A 19,329-nucleotide genomic window follows, 5' to 3' on the forward strand; every position below is an offset into this window, starting at 1 on the left:
TGCTCCGTGCCCCTAGCAGATACGCAATAGGTGCTTAAACGAGAAAATAAGATGAATGTGGGCAACCGCCGGAATCTTGCGAAATCATCGACTTACCAAGGGGCCTTGCCTTGTCCAGCCCGGCGTTAAGAATCAATGGATCACATCAATGATGACCTGTACCTGTACCTAGTGCAGCTGGCGGCTAATAGCAGCAGTCACAAGCATCCATTTGTACTCGTACTATTTACTGCAGCCAAGAGCCGAGAACATAATCGTAAGAGAAACAGTCAGCAGACAGACGTGGTGAGAAAAGGTGAGATAGACAGAAAACATGAAGGATCAATCAATCCCTGGCCCGCTCGAAAATAGACACCTCTCTCGGAACATTTCACAGGGCATGTCCTGCAAAAACTCGCAAGCTGAAAGATTGCCGTCCCACGTCCCTGAACCTCCCCCCAGGGCTCTGTCTTGGAGATTGAACCCCCCCAGCAACCGCCCCCGCTGTTTTATAATGAGACAGGCCCTGTGAAACGGAGCAGCTCCCCCTAAGACCCCGCTGGAACGCCGTGCTAGTGAGATTTGAGGGGAGCTATCGAAGCTGGAGCTCAGCTTGGAAACCTAGACTGGCGCGTATTAGTTTGCTGTGCGAATACTCGAGTACCTTGCGAGTACCGCTGTCTCCAGGAACCCCGCCAGTTGGCGACCCAGGCGCTGCGATTCTTTAGCGCAAAGGACGGGTGTACAACGAGGTACAGTAACTGCTCATGACGTCGTGTCATTGGCTACAACCAACGCCGTACCTTGGGCAACAGCTTTTTTCTCATTCATCACCAACTTCATTTCAGCCTCATCTCAATCCTCATCCATTGTATACAACAACTCGCCCTCTATCTTACTCTCTCACTCACTCACTTCATTAATTCAATCACTCAATTAATTACATACAACACTCACATACAACTGCGTCATCCATCTCACCCACAATCCCAAACAAATTCAACCACCGGCCCACGGAAATTTTAAAACCCCCTTCGCACCTCATTCTATTACGCCCCCGCTCCCCATCTCACTTCAACCCCCAACCCCTACCTCTCTCGTAATCAATCATATCGGCGATATTCATAATCAATCACCATCAACGCGCTCCACAGCCTGTTACAGAACGAACATGTCCAGCTCCTCCCAGGCCACCCAGAAAATCCCCCTCCACCACCGCCCAGACGACACCGGCTACCGCCTCATCGAGCTTCCCCCCGAACTGGAAAGCCTTCTCGAATCGGAAAATGCTCCCGTGTTCGTCATCCCATTAACCCCCATATCATCATTTTCTCCCTTCTTCCACCTTTCTCTCTCTCTTTAGCCCGTGTACATACATACTCATCAATCTCTCTCTCTTCTCCAGCCTCACCCTAGAATCCTCCGAAACATCAGCCCTCCTCAAGACCCCCGACAGGACATACTCCCTCCGCCAGAAAAACACATCAAACTCCGTCATCCTCCTCTCCCCCACAGCCGACCAAGGCATGGCCGCCATCTCCACCATCCGCGAGACCGTCGAGCTGGAGCTGGCGCCCCAAACTCCCGTCGCCTCGGGTGGTCCGCTCAAGAACACGGGCAGCAGGGGCAAGTGGCATGAAATGTTTGGTAAAGGACGATAGGTAAATTCACTAAACCCACTAAATGCAATCGCCCAATTTATTCTTCAAACCTGATTTCAAATGATCTATACAAAATGCAATGGGTTTTGTAGTATTAAGTGTGATCAAAGGAAGCCGCTTATACTCAACCATCACTACAGCCTTCGATAGTCTTTTTGTTGCGCATTTCGTCGAGCCACTAGCAGCCTTAACCATTCTCAAGTACCCTCATGGATAAACCTACAGTGTTGCCATTGGTATATCAAGCAGAATTCAATCAAAGAAAAAATGACATCCCACCACTTGAGAAAGCACTGGGCATAGCCTTATATTAAACCAACGCTCGCCGCTTCTATTTGACATTCTACGCTATTATCAACATATCATCTATTCCTCGGAATTCTCTTATCTGCGGTGCTGCCGGTAACCAAACCAACCGCCTTGCCTAACCTAATGTCGTACGCGGCGTTGATCACCTCTCCCATCGCCTTGCCTAGGATTCTGTTGTCCCTGGCGTTGATCACCTCTCCCATCGCCTTGCCTAGGATTCTGTTGTCCGTGATGTTGATCACCTCTCCCATCGCCTTGCCTAGGATTCTGTTGTCCGTGATGTTGATCACCTCTCCCATCACCCCCTTGTAGATTCTGTTGTCCTTGGCGTCGTCGACCTCTCCCATCACCCCCTTGGAGATTCTATTGCCCGTGGTTATGATGCTGTCCCCAATCGCCCTCCTCCGCGATGGCAGGCGGCATACCGAGTCCATACTCAGCCGGGACCTGCTGCTGTGCTTGCAAGTTTGGGAAATTCCCCTGCGCTTGATGCTGTGGGAGTGCGTGCTGCTGTGTTCCCAGTCGGTCGAGTGACTGATACTGTCCGAGTCCCAGCTGCTGTACATCCAGTTGTGAAAGCTGCCTAAGCGTTTCGTGGTGTGAAGCAAACAACGCTTGCTCCAGTGCTTCCCATGGCGAGGGTTGCTGTACCTGTCGGAGTGTTTGCCGCAGTGCTTGCATCTGTATCTCCTCCAGTGTCTGCTGCGGCGCCTGCTCTTGCGGTGCCTGCTCTTGCGCTCGCCGTTGTTGCTGCCGTTGCTGTGCCTCTTGCTGTGCCTCTTGCTGTGCCATTAGCTGTGCCATCAGCTGTGCACTCTGTTGTTCCCGTTGATGAAACTGAGCCTGAGCCCTAACCAGCAGTTGCAGTTGTTCCTGTCGCCGTGCTTGCATCAAGGCCTGCTGCTGTCGTTGCGCTGCTCCCGCGTGCCTCTGCTGTGCTTGCTCTTGTGCCTGCATCTGCTGGAGTTGTTGTGCCTGCAGCTGTGCATGATGATGCGCGCGCATCCGCTGGAAATTTGCCTGTTCTCTCTGCTCTAGCCACTGCGGCGGCATGGTCTGCTCTTGCTGCAAGGCCAGCAATTGCTGAGCAGTGGCTTGTTGTTGACCTTGTTGTTGATGACTTTGTTGTTGTTGCTGCTGTTGAATATTGGCCTGCTGAATATTGGCCTGTCGAATATTGGCCTGCTGCTGTCGAATATGCTGTTGAACTTGCTGTTGCTGCCGTTGCTGGTGTTGAACGTTGACTTGCCGTTGCTGAGCAATAAACTGCTGTTGTTGCCCCCGGAGCCACGGCGGAATTACAGTCTGATTGATTGCACTATGGGGAAAGACGAATCGGGCTTGTTGTTGTGTCAAATCGTTGGTGGGTTGAGCTGGAATCGGGTTCGGCACCGGGTTTGGAACCGGGTTCGGAACGGCGAGGTGCGGTCGAGGTGCTCGGGGTATCTCAAGGTTCCTGGCAGCCACTTCTTCATCCGGTTCTCTTTTTTGACGCTTTTTAGGGTTTTCATCCTCATCTGACGATTCATACTCTGAGTCGTCTTGCGCTGCGTCTAGTGAATCTACCTCCGATTCATCGTCGTCGCCGTCTTGAGAGTCGTCATCCCAGTCGTCTTCAGAGCCATCTTGAGAGCCATCTTGAGAACCCTCATGACCATTCTGGGCATCGTTCTGGGCATCAACTAGCGGTGCGTCCTCTTGTATGTTCTGTAGCCCGTTCGGTGGCAACTGGCGTGGTCCAACTCGCACCAAGTTTTGTTCAAACATCCCTATTATGGGCGCACGACGCCTCTTGTTCGAAGCCGGAGGCGGAGGCGGTGCCGGTGCTCTCGGTATCTCCAGATACTGAGCGTCAATCTGTGGATGTTCGTTTACTAATCGTTCGCGCGTTTCTTTCGCGGCAGTATCAACTTCTTGAGCGTAACGATGCTCAGCGTTATCATATAGGGGGCATCCAGTCGCTTCCGCTTGTGGTTTTGGTTGATTTTCCTTGAAATGGTTATAATCGCAATTTTTAGAGCATACGTCGCATTGAATATTGCCGCAGCGTGTGCAAGACACCTTGTTGCACCCCAGAATCTTGATAAACGGCGTGCTGCCTAAATAAACATAAGGTTAGCTAGCTATCCAGGGCGGAAAGACCTATCCAGGGCAGAAAGACGAGCAGGTGCCTTACACTTGTTGCACTTTCGAATCAAGGCGGAAGACATGGCCTCTTCTATCTCATGTCGCGCTGAGAAGCCAGCCTTCTGGGTAGCTTCCTCGCACGACAGCGGCACATGTGATTCGGCCCTGCATAATCTACAGCTCACGACCAGACAGTCTGGATTCTGACAAGGGAACTCTCTATTCTCCTTCTCGGGGACACATATTGCCGCGAATGAGCAAAATGGACACTGCACAAGTCCTTCGATGTTTGCGGCTCGTAGCACGGCATCCTGTTCAATACGTTCGAGGGCAGTGACCAGGCCTTTGTCTAGGAATTTCGCGCGCTCTGTGAGTGAAAAGGGCGCCGAGCATCCTCCCCCCAAAGATAAACACGTTATCTGGTATCGAGATTGTCCAATCGTTTCCTCCGCTTGTTTGCGGGGACACTGTTTACAGAAGAGCTGAAGATAGTTAGTTTATTGCGTCTCGGCACTCTGTTTAGGCACTTACATGATGGGGCTCGCCACTGCAGCTGACCATTCTGTTCAATGGGAAGTTTGCAAAGCAACATTCGCATTCTCGCAAAAGCCCATGCTCCTTCGCATACTCAAAATTCTTTTTCTCACCTTCTTTACATCTTTGGCCATACTTTAGATATTCCTGATGGACATAATAGAGTCGAGACTCATATAATTCTTGCCGTATCGAATCATCTGGATCGCCGGGTACGTTTTTGTATGGGACGTACGATTTTAAGTCGAATATTTCTCGTACACGCTCAAAGGACGCCTTTTCTCCAGGTACTGCCATGCCCTGGAGGGCTAGATAGGCCAAGAACAGATTCTGCCTGTTCTGTATCATGGTCCTAGAAATGACGACGGGCGAATGCTGGGGAAACTCTTCTCGTAGCAATTGGTACCTAAGGGGCCAGTTAGCAGTTTGCTCAGCGACATTGACGGCTTGTCGAGTCTGGCTCACATTCTGCGTATCTTCTGTTCTGTTGCTTCCTCCCTCGTGTCGTCATCATATTTGCGCCTGATGTCCCTCATATCTTGCATCACGTCCCTCGGTTCGCAGTGTTTCCGCTCAGCATCTCTCTTTTTCCTTCGTCTTGGGTATTTAGATCCCGAATGTTCTTGCTCAACAATGTCTCCAGCTATGTCATTAGCACAATAATACCATTTTTCTGCCACCTTTTTCAAGTACTCGGGGCAAATGTCTTGGAAAATCGTCATGAGCTTCTGCAGGCAGGCATTCTTGGCTTCCTGATCCGGGGGCTTGGAATCCATGCTGCCAAACGGAAACGGATCCATTGAACTCTGGGAAGCAGCACGGATACTGTTATGCTGGAAAGTAAAAGCAGTTTCGTCTATAAAGGCTGTTTGTTAGACACTTTTGCCCACTTCCACAGGCCAGTTGTAGTTAGAGGGCAATGATTGTGTGGCCAGTGGACACGTTTTGTTTACTTGATATCTCAAAGTAGGGAGAGCACCACACTGTAGGTACCCATCAGCTATTCGCTAGAGCGTAGGGAGCTGAATGGCCGTAGATGACGGGTTTATTGATGGTTATCAATGTCATATAGCCAAGTCTCAGTGGCCAAGGTGTAGTATCAAGGAAATGGCTTTGAGATGAAAGGCCGGGCACATCTCGGAAAGATTTGGTGCAGTGTATACAATTCCTCGGAAGCACCAGTCACCAGGGCAGAGAAGAAGTAATAAATAGAATAATAAAAAGTAGGAGAATGAGAAGAAGAAGATGATGATAAATTCCCCCTGGGGCCCAGTAGTGAAGCACGATGAACAAAGGCAACAACTCACCAAGGATTAGAAAGATGTCATTAGAAGCACAAGGTGAATATGCCAACCGGTAGGGAGAAGGGTTTCGGCGAGCAACGATAGTCAATTGCGATGCCCAGAGTGTTTGCAGATTATAGAAATTAATCAAATGTGAAAGAGCGCCGTGAGGGCACTAAGCGGGATGTATGTGCTGGATATGTTCGTACTGGAGATGCATCTGTTGGCTGGCAGCGCTGGTTGAATAAGAAGTCCTTCCCCGTCAGATATACGAAAGATGGCTGCCCAACGACAAACGCATCGCTGTACAATTGTATCAAAGGCACCCGCGAGACCAACGCTCAAGGAATGTGAAGATCAATGCTGGAACCGGAGCTCCCGACGATCATACACAGAATAAGAAGCACAGCGTCGGTTGCTATTCCGACTGCTCTTATCGCACCTAGTCAAGTACAGTAGTGCCGGCAGTTGGAGTCGCTCCACTCCAATCCTAGCTGGGTGAGTTCCACCTGTATCGTATCTTGGGCATGAACGTACAGTAGACAATAGGATGAATAAAAAATATCCAGGCCGTAACGATAGTGATGGTCGCTGCCGAGTGTCGATACGGAGAGAAGGCGAAGGTGAAGCGATCCTGCAGTGACGGCCCAGGGAAAAAGAGTAAAAAGAGTGCCAGAGGTTAAGAGTCGAGGTTGGGAGCGAGGCACCTGATTCAATTTATGTGTCGGGAGATTGTTCCCTTGATAGCCCGGCGTTAAAGTCCAAGTGTAACAAATACTCGAGACGGTGGCGTGTTGTAGCCGCGGCTGCGGTAACGAGTACCTGGGCATGCGGCTGCTGGCTACTGCCATCCTATGTTCAGCTCAGGTTGCACCACATTGGAGAGCAATCTGGATGACGTCCAGGGATGTACTCGCACAGGTACCGATGCTGCAGCACTCCCTGTCTTGGATCATTTTCAGCTGGCAGGCTCCCCTTGTCAGTTCAGTTCAGTTCAGTGTGTGTACTTCCGTATTAGTTGCTGATCGACTGGCACAATGCAATCGGCAAAATTGCCAGAATCGGGGTCAGACTCTCAATAACTGCATCAATGTTGGGCCTTCTATGTACTTCGTAAGCATCAATAACCTGCTATACTACGGTACCTGTACAAGTCAGTAAACGCGAGGTTAGTTGGTACCTGGCACCATGCAGTAGCTTTGTATGGACTGACTTCATACAGCGTACCTATACTGAATGAGAATAAAATGCTCCAGACTTCTCATATACCCTCAGTAAGATATCCATGTACAATAGCAAACTCCGATTTGCCTTTTACAGCCAGAAATAGCCTTCTTCCTATTCAGGTAATCTAAGTTTGTTCATTCAAGATGTGCCACGCCACCAATAAACTGTCCGATATAAGCGGAGGATTGTCTCCGGCAAGACACCGCCATATTTCCAATTGTCGACGTAAATAGCCAGACAAGCACTCAATCATCATTCATCTCATGCAAAATATCCATCCCATGTATCATTACACTGTCCCATCTTCCTAGTCGCCATCTTCATCTTCCTCGTCTTCACTATCAATGGCTTGCTTCCTTCGTCGTGTTGCTCGTGGCTTACGAGCTCTTGGCGCCGCAGCCTCTGCTTGAGTTTCCGCGTCTGGAGCATCCGCTACCGCCTCACTCTCATCGCGACCATCTTCCATAATAAGATCTCCATCGCCGCCCTGATCATCTTCCTCGAGAGCGGGGAAAAAGCTTGATGTCTCATGCGCCCGGTGGTCTTCACCATCTTCTTCGTAACCTTCAGGCAGAAATCCTCCAGCCATTTCTTCGTCATGAACCTTGGGCGCCTCGCTGGCCTGGGCCCCTCCACGGGAGTGACTAAAGACTGAAACACTCTCGTCGATCTCGCCGTATTCTTGCCGAATCCTCTCCACGATGCGCATGCCCATAAGAAACTTGCGCCACATACCTAATGCTGCCTTGCGCCGCTTCTCGTCTTCTTTTCTCACACGCTCCACTTCGTCTTTCTCTAGCTCTACCATCACTCTATCGTGATGCTCTTTCGCGATAACGACTCCCTGAATAACGGGGACAGCCATCCGGTGGCCAAACTCAAAGTCCACCACGGCCTCTGCGTAGTCGATTCCTATTCTCTTGCAGACTTTGACGACGCCTCTAAATGGTACGTGTACTGCGCCTTTCGGGCACATGTGTTCCGCAAATAGATCGATATTCCCGTATTCGTTTTTGGGAATGATGCCGTCCTTGATGGGCGGCGGTATAATCCAATCAGTCTGGTCAAAGCTGTATAATCCCTGGAGTACCTTTTGTCCGGTCATGGCCTCTGTTTCCAGAATCTCCCTCTTCCGATTGAGGGTGGCAGCCCGGTACGGAACTCTCTTCAGGGGCTCTTCGCCAGCAATTGGAGCTCGGCCCTGCTTGTGCCAGGTTTCCGCGCTTTTGACAAGGACGACATCGGAACGGAGGTATACGTCCTCTTCGTCTACTTTGCCACCCTTTCCTTTGTTCTTGAAAACCTTGACTGGTTCGGCACCAGGTCTCAGCGCTTCCTCGCGTTTTAGGTGCCTTTCCAAGGCAAATTCCTTGGATTGCTTGTAGTACTGTAGTGTCTCTTCGCCTTCCTTGACCTCTTTCTTCTCAGCCTTGGCTGGCTTGAGGTCCGTGACGTCTTCTTGTTGGTCAACTTCAGTCAAAGGATTGTTCTTGCCTCCTCGCCTGTAGCCAGACATGGCGGACTTGAACCAATCAAGCATTTCGTAGCGCTTAACCTTACCATGGCGGTCATAGACCGGGATCTTCACAAGCGGCATTCTCGAGCCCTTGGTTCGCCCTGGAAGAACTTGTCGCTTTAGGTATCTCACCGTGACATCTTTAGCGGTTCCGTCCCTAGAATAGCCTACGACATAGGCTATGACTTGTCTAGCTCTGTCAGCTTTGGCACCGCGAGGCTCAAATGTTTCGACGAGATCCCGATTGACAGCGATTGTCCCCTTCACAATGGGGTCGACCGAAAGATATTTTTTGGTGGCTGGTGATAGAATCTCGGTCCAATAATGTGGGAACTCCAAGTCCTTGTCGAATTTTTTATCCAATGGCTTGACTGCGGTGGCAAGATTCATGTCGATAGATTCGTCATCTGTATCCTTATATTCAAGTTCCAAATCGTCTTCAGAATTTTCAGTGGTGGGAGCGGCCGATTGTGTAGTGGAACGGGCTGAACGTGACCGAGCAGGAGTACTGTTGACTCTTGCCTTCTCCTTTCCTTTCTTTTTGTCTGTCTTTTTCTCTACCTTCTTCCCAGTAGAAATCTTCTTATCAGTGGCCTTCGATGGTGTGCCTTGTTTATCTTCTTCATCTTCGGCGTCTGCGTCCTCCAGTTTGTTCCATCCAAATCCTAGTGGCTGCAAGCTAGCAACCATCCGAGCATCAATACCCAAGCCTCGAAGTAGTGCAGTAAACAGTTGAGCTCCAACATCTCTACTTCCTCTGCAGTCGGTGGCGCACTGCCGGAAATCCTCTATGCCCTCTAATCGCTCGCCAAATGCTTCGTAATCTGATTCATTGCCCTTGTATGCTTTTGTGAGCCTATCGAGGCGCTCCAGTGACATGTAACCCCATTTCCGGAGACCAGGAGCCGAGACCCGAAATCGTTGTTTCCACCAGGCGACTAGTGATTTCATAAATCGAAAGAGAGGATCGCCATGGCTCATATCAATGGCTCCCTCTTCCAGCCGTTTGGCCGTTCCACCCCAATCCCGAGACTCTTGCTTCGCGCCTCTCTTCTTTGTTGCAGTCTTCTTGAGTGGCGGCTGGGGGTCTAAGCCACTGTTTCGCCTCCAGCGATCTACCTCATCCCAGAGCCTAGGAGGAATGTGCGAAACCATGATTGCCTGAACTTCAGCATCACATATCCACGAATTCCGAACGGCATTGTGCCACAGAAGGCACATGATGTGAACACAGTGCGTCGCATTCCGGACTATCCGCTCTCGCTTTGAGGGGCCCTTTTTGTCGCCAAACTGATTCGTCAGAGATATTCGAGTGTCCCGATTCAGCGTCAGCTCAAGATCGCCGGACGGCGCCGGAGCATCTGGCTCAAACGTGAATTGCGGAGGGGCTTCTACATCCTCAAACTCAATGTCGTCGTCATCATCGTCATCCTCACCAACATCCTCTGTTTTCTGCCGCTTGGCGAGAGGAACATCTTCAAAATCGCTGTCGGACAATGAAGAGAGCGGACTGTCGCTATCACTGGCTCCGTCAAGGCCCTGCAGGAGTGAATCTGAGCCTCCAGGTGTGTGTGATGAGTCGAGATCGTCGTACAGCGTCCTCTTTCGCGCACCTGCTCTGGGACTTGCCTCACTGGCGCTTTTATCGGCCGTGCCCGTATCTTCAGGCCCAGAGGCTCTCAATCTTTTGCGTGGCACATATGGAGGCATGTCTTCCCGTACGCGAATCGGTGGTGTGAAGTCGAGTTTGCGTGAGAAGTGACATGTCGTCATTGACGCGAAAACGTACGCGGGATCACGTGCACTACTTAAGTCATTGATCATGAGCGTTTTGCAGCCACCCTAGAGCTCAGCATTGATTTGTAACGGCAACTATTTGTCAAGAAACAGACTTCCTTGATAGTAATTCACTATGAAATGATGTATCAAAATAATAGAGCTTGATGAAACTGTCCTGAGTAAATTCTGTAATTGCTCAGAAATGATATTAATTTATAATGTAATATGATGCCAAAATCAACAATGCAAGTACTCTATGAGATGCTGCTAAGCTCGCCGACTTCTTATATCCCCAATGCCTCAACCAGATTGAAGCAAGAACCTTATTCAAAACGCCCGTATTACCTCTGATGTATGGCCTCTCAATCCAATGTCTTTCGTTAAACCTCAATCAAATCCGTAGGCGCACCAACGCCCCTCAGCAACACCAAGGTATTCCCGCTCTGTATCGACGCCCCAACCTTCTCGCTGTAATCAAGAACCCTGCCTCCTTCGACATGGAACACCCGTAGCTTGTCTCTCTCATCTGAGCTCTGGTTGTTGATGTTCTGTACCTGTAGGCTCTTGGCCGCCGCGTCCAGTACACGACCAACTACCCAATCCTTGGAATAATAGAACTCTCCCTTGGGGAACTTGGCCTTTGCCGTCTCGGCCTCAGCCTCAACGTAGACGTAGATGCGCTTCTCCGGAGCCAACTTGTCGTCGCCCTTTGCGGTCTTCTTCAGGCTGTTGACGGCGACCATTCGCGCTGCAGCTGAGCTGGGCTTGGGCTTTGGCAGCGCTCTGCCAGCCTGCTCCTTCTTGGCCGTTCCCCATGCTCGAAGCCGGTCCAGCGCGGATTTCGTCCTTTGGGCAACGTCGATTTGAATAGGCCGCGCCCCGATTGGCGTCAAGTTCTTGCAGTTGTGGTCATCTTTGAAGCGGTGTTTCAAACAGTAATCCCGATTACATGTTTCGCAGTGAACGCCTGGCACTAGCGAAGTGCCGATGGTTGTCTCGCAAGATGGCGACGCGCAAGGCTTCTCTGAGATCTTATCCCGCAATGTCCTCCCTTGGCCGATGGAGGGCTTTGCCAGCTGTGCCTGTCGTTTACGTTCCGCCCAGGCTCCCGGGTTTGTGCACTTATGAGCAGACTCTGAGCGGTGATCCAGGCAGAAAGTCTTGGTACAGGACTGGCAGAAAAAGGGGAGGAAATCAAGCTGATTGCAGTATTCGTACTGGCAGTGTTTGCCGACCAGGCTGGCGTCTTCCTTGTCCTTCATGATGTAGCTCGTTTCTGGAGCGTCGGAATCCGAACCTGACGCCATCTTGGGAAACGTGAATGATATAAACAAAATAAATATGTCGCCGCAGTCTTGCTAATCCAACTCATGTGCTGTTCAGGCAGAGCAAATGTCGTCACCTTGCGAACAAAGGCAAGCAATCCGGCGCGGCTGACGGCGTCTCCAGTCGGCTGACCAAACGTGGCAAGGAAGCGTCTGGAAACCCCTATAACCGTCTGCTAAATTAGCGACCGCGCGCTGAAGCCCGTGCGCTGTGCTCGCTGTGCTCCGGGACACTAGCGAACGACGCTGTTTGTAAGTTCTAATGATGAGCCCGGATATGCAATACGGAAGGGAATTTGACAAATGATTCGCCAAGCGACAGGGAATAAGAGGAGCACGAGATGAGATGAGATGAGGCGTAAATAAGGCTGCTGCAGGGTCGAGTTCGCATCGCGGGGTCATCCGGAGGCCCCACCAATTTGTGCCATGATTTGAGCTTACATGTGTAAGATGGTCACTGAATAAAGTCAACATGAAGATAGACCATTATATACCAATATGGAAACTGATAAGCAAATGCATGAGATAGAGAGAGAGAAAAGAGTAATGGTGTATTGTATTGTGTTGTATTGTAATTTACAAAAAATCATCTAGTGTGCTCCAAAGATCCATGAGTGGAGAACACCTTGATACGCCGCAAACGCCTAATCCCATCCATATTCACAGCCAGCACATAATTCCCGGCTATTCTTCCTTAATCTTGGGGTCCTTGTTGATAAGCTTCTCTCGGCCGGTAGCCGGTAAGTCACCGACGTACGCCTTGCCTCCAAACTGCTCAAAACCCTTGTGGAATACCCACTCCACGGCGTCCTCGACCGGCTTGTCAAAGAGGCTGGGCAGGAATGGAACCACAGACAGTCCCAGTCCAATGGGGCCCCATGTTCTCAGAGTGGCGTTTTTGACATTCTTCATTGCCTTTCCAGAGTACTTGACCATGCTGTGGATGGTAAAGGCCGGCAATCCCATACTGGCGACGCTCTGGAAGATGGCTCTCTGCACCATGACGGTTCGATAGTCCTCCAATGGAGGGACCACACCTGGGGCAATGTTGCGGGTCTCCTTCTCTGGGAGGCCGGAGATTCTTTGCTGGTGAGAGTTGAGCAGAACCTGGGGATTGAGAATCCGCTGGTTCTGCCAGTAGGCACGGTATCCCTCATGCGAGACATCGCCGAGAATGTAGAGCCACGAGATTCCGTAGGCGGTGCGAACTAGGTTTGGGTGCGCAACAGGCCGGAACGATTCGCCAATATCTGAAGTATAGGCGACGTATCGATGGGCGGACAGGAGAATGGTTCGAAGTCGAGTCGCATACGCGGCATATCGCAAGTTGCTCTCTGTAGTATCGGGAGCCCTGAGATAATTGAACTTAGCATCTTCTTGCTTGTAAACGGGCGCAGGTTGCAATTACCGTCCCTCCTTTATACTGTCAAAGAAACTCTCATCCTTGTCGGCCTTGTCTATAATCTTCTGCAGTCCCCTGGGCAACTTCTCAGCCTTGGGAAGCTGGGGATCGAAGACATGTTCCTTCGGCGCCTCTTGCTGCTTCTGCTGTTGCTGCTCAGGCTTTGAGTCGGATGATTTCCCCCACCAACCCATGATGGCGCTCTAGTGAGTGAAGAGATGCAAGAATGAGAAAGGCGAAAGAAAGTCGAGGGAAACCAAATGCCCGCGTTGGTTGATACCTTATGAATTGAATGAAGGATGGAGAATTGCTAACGTCAGTACCAAATCTAGCAGCAGTAAGATCCGTAACTCACGGCTACCAGGATCTCCCCCAAAGCTAACATGGCTAAGCCGGTACAGTGACGTCGACTAGCGAAGCGGTACCTCTGGGTTGGGCATCCACTGCGCAACACGCTCGGCCGGGGAATAGCCGGATTGCCGGGGCCTTCAATTCCAGGCACAATTGCAAGTCTCCGTTTTTGCGGCAAAGTCGTTCCAACGATCCTCAACTCTCCAGCAATCCATTGATTCCCGCCCGTTCCTCCCGTCCACCCCTTCGACGCATATCCCGAGGTCAAAATGGCTGGTGTCGCTACCTACACAATTGCTGGTCGACAGATCGGCGGCCACTACGTATGTCTTGCCGGCGAAAGAAAAAGTCGCACTCTCTCTAGCTCTGGTTCCAGCTCTCTGACTTGAAAATCAACTTCACAGCTTGCCATGGGCTGGTTGGCTACCCTCTTCGGCGGTGCCTATTATGCTGCTTCCGGCCCCAAGAAGCCTGCGAATGCTGTTGCTACTCCCCCGATCAACGCTTCCAGCTCTGACGAGGCCGACTTCATCAAGTGCGTTATATATCCGCTGCGACTTGGAGGCGCAATCGGCTAACGGAGTGACAGGAAATTCCTTGAGGAGCAGGACAAGAAGCACTAAATGGCGAAACTCGAAAATGACCAGCATGGAGGGGGATAGTGTATTGTTGTCTTGTACATAATAGATGCCCAGAGAGCGAATGTGTCTCGAGATAGAAAAAACGATGCGATTTACTCTCCCCGACACGGCCAGTGCACTTGTTTGATCGCACCCACGTTTGACGGCTTGAATACGTATCCTTTGCATAGTCTGTGTTGAGATGCGGTATATTATGCTGATGGGCAAGGCGATGCTACGACTGTTAGTCTAGCGGAGTCGGGTAACGCCTCTGCCATCTCCATTGTCTTGAACTTTGATGTCTTTGAGGTGAATTTTGCGTATCTGGTTTTCTGAAATTGAGCATATTGAGTCCCTGCGGTGAGTGCACATGGACTGGGTAGGTATGCCGTTAAGGAAATGTCGTTGCAGTTCAGTGCTTTGGCTCTATGGTGCTGCTGAGTGCGAAGGCAATGCAACCATGGTATGCAATTTGTGAAATGATGATTACAACGAATTGGCAACATTTTAAAAATCTGGTGTAGTACCCCTTTCATGTACAACACTTCGTGACAATGTAATGAAGTTGATCATGCATGGCAATTTCACTGAGCTGTACATGCGAGAGCATTTATATCAATCAGGCTGCGCATGCACAAGCAGCAAATACCACTACCAAGATGAAGCAGTGGTGAATATGGTAGCTCAGTGAAAAGGTGTATTTCTCTATATTACGTACATGCCAGTTGAACATCGAGCATCGACTTAAAATTACCTAATGGATATGAAGTAAATACGATGGGCCAATTGTCAAAACATGCAAATAGACAGACACTCGAGGTTGATTGAATCAAAGCTTCGTTAGATGCGTCACAGCAATAAGCTCGAAATGTCTTGATGCAACCTATCCATCATAAGATGATAAAGAGAAATTCAATAATCGAACTCCAGGAACGGGCCCTTTTAATTTATATCCTAGCGTCCGGCCGGCCTCATGCTAGGAGCCTTGTTTGATCGACGGGCAGCCGGATATAAGCATACCAGCGCCTCTACTCGTATACAGAGCGTCCAAGCACCGTTACCTGCAATGAAAGACGCGCAAATCGCATAATCCGTCCATTGGCCATGCAGCCACTCGCCATGATCAGATGCAGGGCGACAGCAAGGCCAGCCTATCACGCATTTCGCATTCCAGCCGTCCTGCAGGCATCGTGTAGCCAATGTGCAATGTTAGGAGTCTTAGACGGGCGGCAGGCGGTCACGTGAGCGGCATCTGGGCGCCAGAAAAGCCCTGAAGCTCTGAGCAGCGCCCCGCCCTGCTTTTATGGCGCATGCACCATCTCCTAAACCGAAAGAATCCTGCATCCATCGGATACAACGATTGCAATTTGGACGAACATGGCCGCGACAGACTCGCTGGTGGACGGCAGCGACATCTCGCCGTCCGTGTCGGCGCCCAAGGAGCGGCACTCGCTGACGCTGGACCAGCGCCGCGCCCTCCGCCGCTGGGCCAACACGCAGACGATCCGGCCCTCGCACAAGGCCTGCATCGAGTGGTTCTTCAGCCAGTACGGCCAGCAGATCAGCCAGAGCACCGTCTCGCACTCGCTGTCGCCCAAGTACTCGCGCCTTGACGGCGACAACCCGCAGCTGTCGGGCTCGCGCCTGCGCTTTGGCAACTGGCCCGACGTCGAGAAGCTGGTGCTGCTGTGGTACCAGCAGGTCCAGGCCGCGGGCCGCCAGCCCACCAACGAGGAGCTGGGCGAGAAGGCCAAGAGCATCTTCAGCCAGCTGCCGCGCTACAAGGAGGAGAGCCCGCCCGAGTTCTCGCCGGGATGGATTCACCGCTTCAAGAAGCGCTACGGCCTGCTGATCCGTCGCCAGCGCCGCCACGGCGACGGCGGCATCAACCCGGCCGACGACATTGACTACCTGGCCGACTGCGTGCCGCGCTTCATGGCCATTGCCAGCGACACCAGCCCTGCCGCCATCCGCGAGCAGGTCCTGCGCGTCGTGGGCGTCGAGTCCAGCCTCAACACCTGCGCCCTGGTCCGTGACGAGATCATCCGCCGCCTGGCCAATGCTCATGCCGCTCCGCTCCCGTCTCTGACCCCCGTCGAGCCCACTCTCGCCCAGCCTCAGCCCGACCAGCAGCCGCTCTATGCCGAGGACGACCCCGAGGTGGTGCTTCAGAACGCCCTTCGACAGCTCCAGCAGGAAGAGCAGGCTGCCGAGGAGCAGGCCGCTGCTGTGCGGGAAGAGCGTGAGCGTGCTGAGAGAGCCGCTGGGCTTCAGCAGCAGCAGGCCATGGTCTCTACGCCGAGTGCTCGCGCCCCGTCGGATACTCGCTACACCACGCCGGGTCAGGACATAGCTCCTGATCTGACTCTCACGCCGATTCACTCTGAAGTCCCTATTGCTACCCACGACAGACCGCTGCGGTGTCCCTTTTGCGTCAACCAGCGAATGCTCCGCTCGATAAAGGAGGCGGTAGAACACATGTCGACGCACGTGGTGGTATAAACTCCATCACCTTCACCAAAAATCATCTCTCATTTTCTATTTTTCCCTCCTCCTTCATCAATCGGCGTTGTATCTTATCAGCCATCAAAAACTTTGCTTCGCCACATCTTTTTATGCGCTTTGTTTTTTTCCCCACAATCTGGGAGTACGAGGACGAGGGGGGAATTTCACGTCGCTTTTTTGGGATGAGGGGGTCCCCTTTACACGCTCACGGAGTTTGATAAAAAAGACAAGGGGCCTTTTGGGGAGTTTCGGTGTCTCTTTTTATTTATCATCTCTATTTTTCTTTGATATCCATATGGCATGAGGCGGTAAACTGCCGTCACTACTAAGGCTGCTGATGTACACTATATTTGTTTGAGAATCGAAGACACTCAGGTATCTATGCCGCGTGTGCATGATTCACAAACAATCCCAACTCTGAGAATGTTAAAACAAAAGGTGTATCCATGTAAACTATTATTTTCAAATCGTAGACCTCATGTAACTCGTTTTCTCTAGCAATCAAACCAAGCCGTCCAGCTATGTCTATATCAACCAATCAATCCAGTCTCCTTCAAACGCTGTATCAGTGCGTCGGCCTGTTCCTGCGCCTCCCGCTTCTGCAACAATGCCGGATCAGTACTGCCAATGTAATTCTTCCAAAACTTGAGTCCCTCAAGCCCCTCCTCGCGACACAAGGCCCCGTGCTCCTCGGCCATCAGCAGCTCCTCCTCCGCCACGCCGAGACTCCATCCAAACCTCTCCGCGGCCTCCTGCGCAGTGACACCGCGCCCAAACTCTCGCCAATCCCATGCAACGTCCCGGTCGGGCGGGAACTCGTGCAGGTCCTGCAGCCAGGCCAGGATCGACTTGATGGTGGCGTCGTCGGTGCGGTCCCGGGCCTGCACCACCATGACGCCGCTCCGGAACTTGCGCAGCCGCACGGGCAGCTTGAGGCCTTCCCACATCTGCGCCGCCTTCTCAAAGTCCATCGGGCTGACGAGCTCCACGCCGCCGCGCGCTCGGTTGAACATTGCCCATAGCTCGACTAGCGTGAGGATGCCGCCAGCCCGCTTGAGAACACCCCTTGAGTCGTCCGTGAGGAACTCTGCCAAGTTGCGAGCCAGCTCGGAGAAGTAGAGTGACTCGGAGCTTCCACCGCCGACAATATCCTTGGTCGTGATTAATCCCAGCTGATGGGCGGATTCGGCCAGTATGCTATTGTCCTTGGATGTGACATCACCACTGGCCCCGTTAACCTGCTGTGCAAATCTCTCTGCCAAGGCCACTACCTCTTTGGCTGAGGCCATCAGTGCCTCGAGGTCTTCAAATGCACTGCCAATCAGAATTTCATTATTCTTGCGCATGTTCAAGCCCAGTTGCTCGAGCCCAGCAATGCCCGCAGTCTTCGTCTTCTGCACGGGGGTGCTTGGTGAACCGCTGGCGGAGCTGTCATCCATCCCGCGGTTACTCTTTGGAGCAGGAGGTGCATCTTGCAGCAGCCATTTCCGCTGCGTCATGGCACTCTTTAGTCGTTCGTAAAAGATCTTCTCCCCGCCACCTCGGAATGATATCTTGACACTCTCTGCAAAGTCTGTGCCGCCCTGACTTGTTTTGCTGTTGCTATCCTTGACCGGACCCGGGGACTGTGTTCTAATATACTCGGAGCTAGAGATGGAAGAAGGTATGTTTTGCGATAATAACGGGGCTCCGCACATCTCGCAAGATAGAAGTGAAGGATGATTTGAGAAAGTGCACCGCGGGCAATGGAATGACACGCTAGCGTCAGGTTTTCCTTGTCCACTGCCAACACGAGTATCAAAAGTCAAAAGATCGCTTGATTGCGGAGTGATTGGTGATGAAACCTCCTGGCTCGAAAGTCCGCTCTGGCTGGCATTTGGAGTGGCTGCTGGACGGTTGCTTGCGGTGCTGATAGCCGCCTTCAGCACCTGCGATAGCGTTGGTTTGATCCCGCATGCCAAGCATGGAGGAAGAGGAGTGTGGGCATTTGCTGTCGTCGGATCAAAGTTGGAAGGGACCGGGTTTGAGAAGCTGCAAATGGTGCAGACCCAGGTTGCGGCCGTCATTGACGGAGGTCCAGACGGGGGAGTGTAGGCATTGTCCGACGGTGCGGGAGATGGCGTGCTCCCTCTTGAATTGACTCCCGTGTTGGATACAACGCGGTTATGGAGCGTTGATCGCTTTAAGGGCTTGGGAACAATGGTGATCTTGGCTGATGACTTTAGGAACCCGGCATAGAACTCATACCGATCCACTTCCTTCAGGTTCAACGCGGCTGAGTACTTCCTTGGCTCATCTTTGTCGACATAACAGATGCGATGAGATGTCAGATACACCTGGCCATTCTGCTGGTTCGGGAGCTTAAACTTCCTATGCCGCCTCATCAACATCTGGCACTCAAACAGCCCCGCTTCCAGTCCCAAGAGACTCACCCTTCGTACAAGCCGACATTGTCCTGGACAAAGAGCAGTACTTCATCCGGAAGATACGAAGGCCGCAGTGCAGTAGTCAGATCAATGTGCTTCAGGAACATTCGTCATACGGCAGTGGCAAAGAGCCAGCCTTCGATAAATTGAATCGGCCTGGGAGGGATGCGTCGAATAGCACGTGCCGAAGGAAGCGCAATGAATGAAGACTGGATGACGGAATAAAATGCGTTCTTGCTGGAGATTTAGATGATCGATAACAAACAGTCTGAATCTGGACGTCTA

General features: G+C 51.7%; 8 protein-coding genes across 8 annotated transcripts; 3 read left to right on the forward strand and 5 right to left on the reverse strand.

The window, feature by feature from the left end:
* The first annotated feature begins 822 nt into the window (after nucleotides 1-822).
* On the forward strand, nucleotides 823-1,817 carry M431DRAFT_508788 (hypothetical protein). The gene is made up of 2 exons (XM_024919165.1): nucleotides 823-1,275; nucleotides 1,385-1,817. Exons 1-2 carry the CDS (start codon nucleotides 1,151-1,153, stop codon nucleotides 1,638-1,640), a joined length of 381 nt encoding a protein of 126 aa, XP_024773379.1. The 5' UTR covers nucleotides 823-1,150; the 3' UTR covers nucleotides 1,641-1,817.
* A 2,109-nt stretch (nucleotides 1,818-3,926) lies between these two features.
* M431DRAFT_87595 (hypothetical protein) lies at nucleotides 3,927-4,907 on the reverse strand (the record flags this gene model as incomplete). The annotated part of the gene is made up of 3 exons (XM_024923816.1): nucleotides 3,927-4,048; nucleotides 4,126-4,558; nucleotides 4,608-4,907. Coding segments are annotated over 3 exons (855 nt in total), but the record flags the coding sequence as incomplete, so codon positions are not given.
* Nucleotides 4,908-7,043: 2,136 nt separating this feature from the next.
* Nucleotides 7,044-10,367, reverse strand: M431DRAFT_508790 (hypothetical protein). Its single transcript, XM_024919166.1, has one exon. The coding sequence runs from the start codon at nucleotides 10,344-10,346 to the stop codon at nucleotides 7,428-7,430; it is 2,919 nt and encodes a 972-aa protein (XP_024773381.1). The 5' UTR covers nucleotides 10,347-10,367; the 3' UTR covers nucleotides 7,044-7,427.
* A 212-nt stretch (nucleotides 10,368-10,579) lies between these two features.
* M431DRAFT_508791 (hypothetical protein) lies at nucleotides 10,580-12,139 on the reverse strand. The gene has a single exon (XM_024919167.1). The coding sequence runs from the start codon at nucleotides 11,720-11,722 to the stop codon at nucleotides 10,796-10,798; it is 927 nt and encodes a 308-aa protein (XP_024773382.1). The 5' UTR covers nucleotides 11,723-12,139; the 3' UTR covers nucleotides 10,580-10,795.
* A 285-nt stretch (nucleotides 12,140-12,424) lies between these two features.
* Nucleotides 12,425-13,336, reverse strand: M431DRAFT_87278 (hypothetical protein; the record flags this gene model as incomplete). The annotated part of the gene is made up of 2 exons (XM_024923781.1): nucleotides 12,425-13,091; nucleotides 13,149-13,336. 2 exons carry the CDS (start codon nucleotides 13,334-13,336, stop codon nucleotides 12,425-12,427), a joined length of 855 nt encoding a protein of 284 aa, XP_024773383.1.
* A 414-nt stretch (nucleotides 13,337-13,750) lies between these two features.
* Nucleotides 13,751-14,615, forward strand: M431DRAFT_508793 (hypothetical protein). The gene is made up of 3 exons (XM_024919168.1): nucleotides 13,751-13,816; nucleotides 13,898-14,028; nucleotides 14,083-14,615. Exons 1-3 carry the CDS (start codon nucleotides 13,763-13,765, stop codon nucleotides 14,114-14,116), a joined length of 219 nt encoding a protein of 72 aa, XP_024773384.1. The 5' UTR covers nucleotides 13,751-13,762; the 3' UTR covers nucleotides 14,117-14,615.
* An 875-nt stretch (nucleotides 14,616-15,490) lies between these two features.
* Nucleotides 15,491-16,615, forward strand: M431DRAFT_88168 (hypothetical protein; the record flags this gene model as incomplete). Its single annotated transcript, XM_024923878.1, has 1 exon — nucleotides 15,491-16,615. One exon carries the CDS (start codon nucleotides 15,491-15,493, stop codon nucleotides 16,613-16,615), a length of 1,125 nt encoding a protein of 374 aa, XP_024773385.1.
* Nucleotides 16,616-17,148: 533 nt separating this feature from the next.
* Nucleotides 17,149-19,151, reverse strand: M431DRAFT_6008 (hypothetical protein; the record flags this gene model as incomplete). The annotated part of the gene is made up of 2 exons (XM_024921554.1): nucleotides 17,149-18,988; nucleotides 19,051-19,151. 2 exons carry the CDS (start codon nucleotides 19,149-19,151, stop codon nucleotides 17,149-17,151), a joined length of 1,941 nt encoding a protein of 646 aa, XP_024773386.1.
* Nucleotides 19,152-19,329: the final 178 nt, after the last annotated feature.

Source organism: Trichoderma harzianum (assembly GCF_003025095.1).
Source record: "Trichoderma harzianum CBS 226.95 unplaced genomic scaffold M431scaffold_7, whole genome shotgun sequence".
NCBI lineage: Eukaryota > Fungi > Ascomycota > Sordariomycetes > Hypocreales > Hypocreaceae > Trichoderma > Trichoderma harzianum.